The 8,068-nt window shown below is 44.9% G+C and overlaps 1 protein-coding gene across 1 annotated transcript in view; it reads right to left on the bottom strand.

Annotated features, from left to right (window-relative positions):
• Positions 1–4,895: 4,895 nt before the first annotated feature.
• The window catches only part of LOC126484063 (uncharacterized), a 115,862-nt gene continuing 112,689 nt past the window's right edge, over positions 4,896–8,068 (bottom strand). The window contains exon 7 of the mRNA XM_050107424.1: positions 4,896–7,064. Coding sequence (XP_049963381.1) covers positions 5,572–7,064 — 1,493 coding nt within the window. The 3' untranslated portion in view covers positions 4,896–5,571. The remainder of the gene's footprint in view (positions 7,065–8,068) is intronic.

Here is an 8,068-nt window from a genome sequence, read left to right as displayed (position 1 = left end):
TGCGTTAAGACGGTATAATTTGTTAGAGCTGCCTCAGGTGACGTTCTTGTCCGAGCTTGTGTTAATATAATATCGTGTTCAGATTGCTGCTGGCCAGAGTGGCCGAGCGGTTCTAGGCGCTGCAGTCTGGAACCGCGCGACCGCTACGGTCGCAGGTTCGAATCCTGCCTCGGGCATGGATGTGTGTGATCTCCTTAGGTTCAACTAGTTCTAAGTCCTAGGGGACTGATGACCTCAGAAGTTAATTCCCATAGTGCTCAGAGCCATTTCAGATTGCTACCACGTCTTTTGCGGTGCTCTAGAAATGATTACCATCCGGTAACATTGTGACAAATAGCGATAGACCGTCTGTCGTACTCTTTTTCTTGATTCTTGGCTTGTGTGAACAGAAATGAAATCCATTGGCATTCCATTACTTCCTTATTTCAATTTTAAAAGCCCTAAATTCTTTCCACTGGGCACTGCTTCCCATAATGATTCACACAGCGAGGTCGCTGCACTCTGAATTTACGGTACGGCCCCCAGTCCATCTCTATCGATGTTCTCCGTCGCCTCCAAAAAATGGTTCAAATGGCTGTGAGCACTATGGGACTCAACTTCTGAGGTCATCAGTCCCCTAGAACTTAGAAATAGTTAAACCTACCTACCCCTAAGGACATCACACACATCCAAGCCCGAGGCAGGATTCGAACTTGCGACCGTAGCGGTCGCGCGGTTCCAGACTGTAGCGCCTAGAACCGCTCGGCCACCCAGGCCGGCTCCGTCGCCTCCACTACGGCACCTGGGGTACAAGTTTTCTACAGGTTACACAAGCAGTTATAAGAAAGTTCTGCTCACTATTTCCTCATGAAAAAAGTCATTAACCGCACGTGGCAAATGTAGTACTGGGGAACATCGAGACCATGACCTAAAATACGAATGGCTTGCCACCTTTCAGGGTATTCGGGTATTTTTGATCAGATATTGTACGTCACTTGTTAGACCCGCCAGATTAGCCGAGAGCGCTGATGCGCTGCTTCCTGGACTTGGGTAGGCGCGCCGGCTCCGGATCGAATCCGCCCACCGGATTAGCGACGAGGGCCAGTGTGCTGGCCAGCCTGGATGTGGTTTTTAGGCGGTTTTTCACATCCCCCTAGGTAAATACCGGGCTGGTCCCCACGTCCCGCTCAGTTACACGACTCACAGACATTTGAAACACATCCGCACTTTTCCATGATTTCCACTAGGCGCGGAAGATGGGGTACTCTGATTCCGTCTCGGGGGGTACAGGGTGGCAGCACGAAGGGCATCCGGCCACCCCTTCACATTAACATGCCAAATCAGATTTAACCACGCCAACCCCGCGCAAAATGCGGGACAAAGGCGCAAGCAATAGATAGAACTGTACATCATTTGTTAACCATTCAAAATATGCTAGTAGTTGATAAGGCTCTCTGAGTACGTGGTTCCTTCGCTTCCTTCACCATTATAACTCAATATCTGACGCTTTTCACGCTTCTTATATACTCTGCCAGGCCTTGAAACATCACTGAACACGAACAGTAGTACCGCGCTCCGTGTGTGCACGATGTTGCACTGATATCCGATCGTACCTGATGGGTGTTTCTCTTGTGTCAGACACTGTATATTGCTGTGAAGCCTTAACATTTGGAAACTGACCAAACATAGGAATAATACACGCACAACGACAATTCCTTCTAAAACGTCAAGATTTTGTTGAATTCTGTATATGTAGCTTGCATAAGTTAAAAAGATCAATAACATTATTTAGGAACTTTGTGACAATATCTGTCACAGGTATTACTTAAATGGCTTACTGCATTCAGTGTTCTGGCTTTATGTACGTAAGCAGCAGCTTCAGCTGGAGCAACTCCGAGGACAGAGCTAAGTGGGTGCCGCAGTTCTCCAAGCAGTCGTAATGAAATTTCATAAATTTTTACTGCAACATCTTCATGGTAAACAAAACCGACACATTCGTAAAAGGTTTTTATTGAATGAAGTCGCTCCACACTACCACATCATCAGATATATCTGAAATCTAGCACCAGATGTTCATATTCTCTCTCTCACTACAAGCAGACTATTAGTCCTGCAGAAAAAATGAATACGACCTTTGTGCAGCAAATTTAACGTAAAACTACCTGGCAGATTAAAACTGTGTGCCGGAGCGAGACTCTAACTCGGGACCTTTGCCTTTCGCGGTCCCGAGTGCGAGTCTGTGTACGGCACACAGATTTAATCTGCCAGGTAGTTTCATATCAGCGCACACTCCACTGTAGAGTGAAAATGTCGTTCTAGAAATTTAATGTAGTTAAACTTTGTGACAGAATACGTATTCGCTGGAGGCCTCGAATTTCGGGTTATTTAAGAACAACGCGTTTGAAGGTTTTTTTTCCCAGTACGTAATTTAAACACACTTCTGGCCATTAAAACCGCTACACCAAGAAGAAATGCAGATGATAAACGAGTATTCATTGGACAAATATATTATACTAGAAATGACATGTGATTACATTTTCACGCAATTTGCGTGCATAGATGCTGAGAAATCAGTACCCACAACACCGCCTCTGCCAGTAATACAGGCCTTGATACGAGTGGTCATTGAGTCAAACAGAGCTTGGATGTCGTGTACAGGTACAGCTGCCCATGCAGCTTCAATACGATACCACAGTTCATCAAGAGTAGTAACTGGCGTATTGTGACGAGCCAGTTGCTCGGCCACCATTGACCAGACGTTTTCAATTGGTGAGAGATCTGGAGAATGTGCTGGTCAGGGCAGCAGTCGAACATTTTCTGTATCCAGAAAGGCCCGTATAGGACCTGCAACATGCGGTCGTGCATTATCCTGCTGAAATGTAGGGTTTCGCAGGGATCGAATGAAGGGTAGAGCCACGGGTCGTAACACATCTGAAATGTAACGTCCACTGTTCAGAGTGCCGTCAATGAGAACAAGAGCTGACCGAGATGTGTAACCCATACCATCACGCCGCGTGATACACCAGTATGGCGATGACGAATACAAGCTTCCAATGTGCGTTCACCACGATGTCGCCAAACACGGGTGCGACCATCATGATGCTGTAAACAGAACCTGGATTCATCCGAAAAATTGACGTTTTGCCATTCGTGCACCCAGGTTCGTCGTTGAGTACACCATCGTAGGCGCTCCTGTCTGTGATGCAGCGTCAAGGGTAACCGCTGCCACGGTCTCCTAGCTGATAGTCCATGCTGCTGCAAACGTCGTCGAACTGTTCGTGCAGATGGTTGTTGTCTTGCAAACGTCCCTATTTGTTGACTCGGGGATCGAGACGTGGCTGCACGATCCGTTACAGCCATGCGGATAAGAGGCCTGTCATCTCGACTGCTAGTGATACGAGGCCGTTTGGATCCAGCACGGCGTTCCGTATTACCCTCCTGAACCCACCAATTCCATATTCTGCTAACAGTAATTGGATCTCGACCAACGCGAGCAGCAATGTCGCGATACGATAAACCGCAATCGCGATAGGCTACAATCCGACCTTTATCAAAGTCGGAAACGTGATGATGCGCATTTCTTCTCCTTACACGAGGCATCACAACAACGTTTCACCAGGCGACGCCGGTCAACTGCTGTTTGTGTATGAGAAATCAGTTGGAAACTTTCCTCATGTGAGCACGTTGTACGTTCGCCACCGGCGCCAACCTTGTGTGAATCCTCTGAAAAGCTAATCATTTGCATATCATAGCATGCTCTTCCTGTCGGTTCAATTTCGCGTCTGTAGCTCGTCATCTTCGTGGTGTAGCAATTTTAATGGCCGTTAGTGTATGTTAAATTCCCTACTAATGCGTGCTGTTCAGATTCTGTAGGGTTAACAGTTGGCGCATAGCGAGCGAGAGATCATAAAAATCTTGCGTGTGGTATTTAAATGCGTCGTGGGTTGAATAAAACCCAGAGGTCCGGCCGGCTGAATCATCGTGTACATCCTTTATCATCAGCAACATTTCTCTCTTATCAGAGAAATAATGAAAACCATGAATGTAACACTGGAACCCAAGCCAGCCTCTCCAAGGTTATCGATCCGTTAACATTGACAAAGAAAAGAACGTGAATACATCAATTTAACAACCTGCTGGAGCATTTTAAATTTTATGTAAATGATGAGATGCGGTGTTGTAAGTAGGGCACGTTGCGCTCAGTATGAAAATCACTGACTGTGCTGTTTGCAGTCTATGGCTGATTTGCATTGTTGGAATATTTGCTATTGTAGTGTTGGGCAGCGGCAGTTGGATGTGAACAGCGCGTAGCGGTGCGCAGTTGGAGGTGAGCCGCCAGCAGTGGTGGATGTGGGAAGAGAGATTTCAGAGTTTTGAGAGCGGACAATCTGGACGTGTTTCCGTCAGAAAAACGAATTTTGTAAGACAGGATGTCAGCAACTGATATATATATTACGACTTTTGAGCACTATTAAGGTAAATGCATTGTTTGTTCTCGATCAAAATCTTTCATTTGCTAACTATGCCTATCAGTAGTTAGTGCCTTCAGTTCTTAGAATCTTTTATTTAGCTGGCAGTATTGGCGCTCGCTGTATTGCAGTAGTTCGAGTAACGAAAATTTTTGTGAGGTATAGGTTATTGTTAGTGACGGTCATTCCTTTGTAGGAATTATTGAAAGTCAGATTGCGTTGCGCTAAAAATATTGTGAGTCAGTTTAGTGATGATCAGAATAAGTGAGGAAAGAAATGTCTGAGTACGTTCAGTTTTGCTGAGCTGTTTGAAAATCAAATAACGTAATAAGTTTACCAGCACAGTAATTCATAAATTTTTCTAAGGGGATGTTTCATAGTGTATGACTTTGCGTTCAGCAATGCCTCCTATTCAAACGAAGAGTATCATCACATAAACTCTGAAAATTAATGTTTCGGATTATTTTATTATTAAAATTGCATAGTTATACAGTAGTCTTTCGTGGTGATACATCATTTTATTGTATTGTGCTTCATTTAAATTAAATGTGCGTTTTTGACTTCTGTCCTCATTGCATAGAACCCCTTTGTTTGACTTCCAGGTAATGTAGTAAACAAAAATCACAGCAGAACAGTACGCATTATGGTGGACCAAGTGTGACCGGCCTGTACACAGTAAACGAGCTCCCTTTAGGGTTCAACTACACTGAACACACAAAAACACTCTTGTCTTGATAGTGCACAGGCGAAATACTGGTGCTAAACTGTTCGCATTGACCCTGTGCTTATAGTCATGTTGTACAAATGGAGAAGTCTTAATTATTGACGACGCCTTTGGCACAATTGTTTTACTAATCTCCATTGCATGATGTAATTTTAGTAAGTAACTAAAAGATTTAGTGCCTGTATTACTTTGGTAATTTCACTGTTACTTAAGCTTTAGTGTTTCTCATTTGCGATGCTAAGGTTTTGCTCATGAAAGTGTCTTCCTGTTCAGGATTTTTTACTTCTCATGAAGGTATATTTATATATACCGAAACCTTGGTTAAGAATTTTAATAAATTTTTATCCTGCAACTGTTTTGGCTGTCATCCTTTATCGTGAAAAATAAAACCGTTGTGAGTCACACTGCTGTTTCCAAAACGTTCTGTTCCACCTTCAATCTGAGCTTTCCCACATTTCTGCGCGCCGAAGAGCACAGATCCTCCCCTGGTATGATGACGTCAGGGCTCCACCATCGCTGAAGGCGGTGCCTGAGCTGGGGCAGCGCGGATCCGTTGCAGACGAAGAGCACGAAGATGGCGGGACCCTGCAGCATGGTGGCCAGGTGCACACAATAGACGTAACGGGCCACCCCTTCTGCCTGGTGGAAACCCACGCGGGCCACAATTCCCAGTCCGCTCAGGAGGAAAGTCTTCACCGACAGCAGAAGCATCTGCTTCCTCGTGCCGAATTTGCTGGTGGTAACACTCAACTTCGTCATGGACTGCCGCGTACGAAAGCACGTGTAAGCTACGATGAGGAATAGCAGCAAGTTGCAAGCCACTGACAATGAGATGGCAGTCAGCAGTAGCGCCCGGCTGTGGAACAAGTACTGTTCGCTCACGCGTTCGAGAGAGACGAAGGTGGATGAGACCACAGTCCAGAGGGACAGCGCGTACGTCACGTAGATGCGGAAGAGGCGACTGGCTTCACAAGCGTCGAGATCGTCCGGCAGCCTGAGGTGGCGAACGCCGGTGAACACCAGGTAGCAGAACGTGTTCAGCCAGATGCAGCTGAGCAGTGTGAGCGAGCTGTCCAGCTGGACAGTGGTCGCCAGGTCTGGAACGCCAAACATGCGGTACGCGACTTCCGAACACAAGATCTGCATTATTCCCGTGAACTGGAAACAGAGTAGTAATTTGCCAGGCAGATTGCGCAACTTTGGCAAGTATAAGTACACACCGGCAGTCACACATCTGAAAAAAATATTTACGGAGATCAGTGAAACTTCCAAAGACTGGAGATGTTCAATCTTAAAATTTCTGTACTTCATTGTAGGGATGCTTAAGACTTCCATCAGCGTAACTTTCCTCTCGGAATAGTATTGATGTAAAAATCCTGAGGAAACATCCAACGTCGGTTCCATCCTGTTCCATTCGTACGAGTACTGAAGCGTGCAGGTGGAGTGAACAGTTTGACTAAAGAATTTCTTACACTTGAAGGAGAAAACAGCTCTGGAGACAGAACAGACGATGTCTAGGGATTTGTTTGCTGCACACGACTTGCCTTCAGAATGTGGAAAGATGCAGAGAGCTTCTCTCACAGATTTTATCATCCTGTGGGGAACGTCCTCACACACACTCTTCGAACTGATGACCATCCAGGAGAGCAAACAGATGTTGATGTTTACCCTCTGCGTATACGCCAAGTAACTGGTTACCGGGATGTAAGACAATCCATACATAAGATCTCTGCCTAGCTGTAGGTGGCACGCCTCCCGTTTCCGAAGAGTTTGCTCTGAAGTGTCTTCCAGAGGACATACAGGACGGTCCAGCAGGTCCACCATGAACTGGACGCAGCTGCTATCTACCGACATGCGGCTGTCACTTAGGTCTTCCAGTTGCCACTCATGATCTGTAACAAACACAATGTGCGTGATGTGTAGAAAATGGTCAGAACAACAAATCAATTTAAAGGAACCGAAAAGATCCAAGTTCTCGAATACTGGATATCTTCCCCATCACCTTTACTCCTGAACTGCAATGTGATCGTTTTAACTGGCCGTTTAATTGCATGAAAACATACCAAGAGATTATTGCTTTGTTACTATAAAACAATGCCTACATGAAAAAAAGTCGTTCAACATAGAGGATAATTTCGAGTTAAGAGATAATGATACCAATTTAAAAGAAGTGCGGTATTGGTTCGTCAGTTTGTGTTCCAGATAAAATTAGCCTGAAAACATAATAAAAATTATCAATCATTCAGATAATAGCAGGAGTATTCCACTGAATATTCCGGAGTTAATATTTCATGAAGGAATATATTGACACCATTACGGACATATGAAAGTGGATGAAAAATGAATTGAAATGTAATAAAAGCTTATCTGAAGAATAAAAACGCTACCTAATTATCGATGTAATTAAAGTTAAGTAATGTTCAGAATTATACAGCTCCATGAAGGGGTTAGTTTTACGTCTAACTGTTTGAAACCGACTAGTTTGGAGAAAACTAGTGCTTATTTCGTCATGTTCCATTAAATGGAATTTTGTCAGTCTGCAGTATCAAATTGCCTACACCCTGTAAAGCAGGATAGGTGGTGATTTGGGGCACATCTAAATACAGCGTACAAGGCAGCTGGTGGCACAAGCGTCCACAATCGACTGTCCAGCACACGTTGTTAAATATGGGGACACCAACGGTCGACCCATGCACATACCGATTTTTATCCACCGACAAGACCACTTGCCATCGAGAGTGTACAGGGTCATCGAGATTGGACCACGAATCAATAGATTCCTGTCGCCTGATTGAACGAATCACGTTTTTATCACACGAGGACGACATTCGTGTGTAGGTGCGCAGTAATTCAGGCGAATGAGTACTCGAAACATATACTGCGAGAAGAATTATAC

The sequence above is a fragment of the Schistocerca serialis genome, chromosome 6 (assembly GCF_023864345.2).
Source record: "Schistocerca serialis cubense isolate TAMUIC-IGC-003099 chromosome 6, iqSchSeri2.2, whole genome shotgun sequence".
Classification (NCBI taxonomy): domain Eukaryota; kingdom Metazoa; phylum Arthropoda; class Insecta; order Orthoptera; family Acrididae; genus Schistocerca; species Schistocerca serialis.
This window is presented reverse-complemented; position numbering and strand designations above follow the sequence as displayed.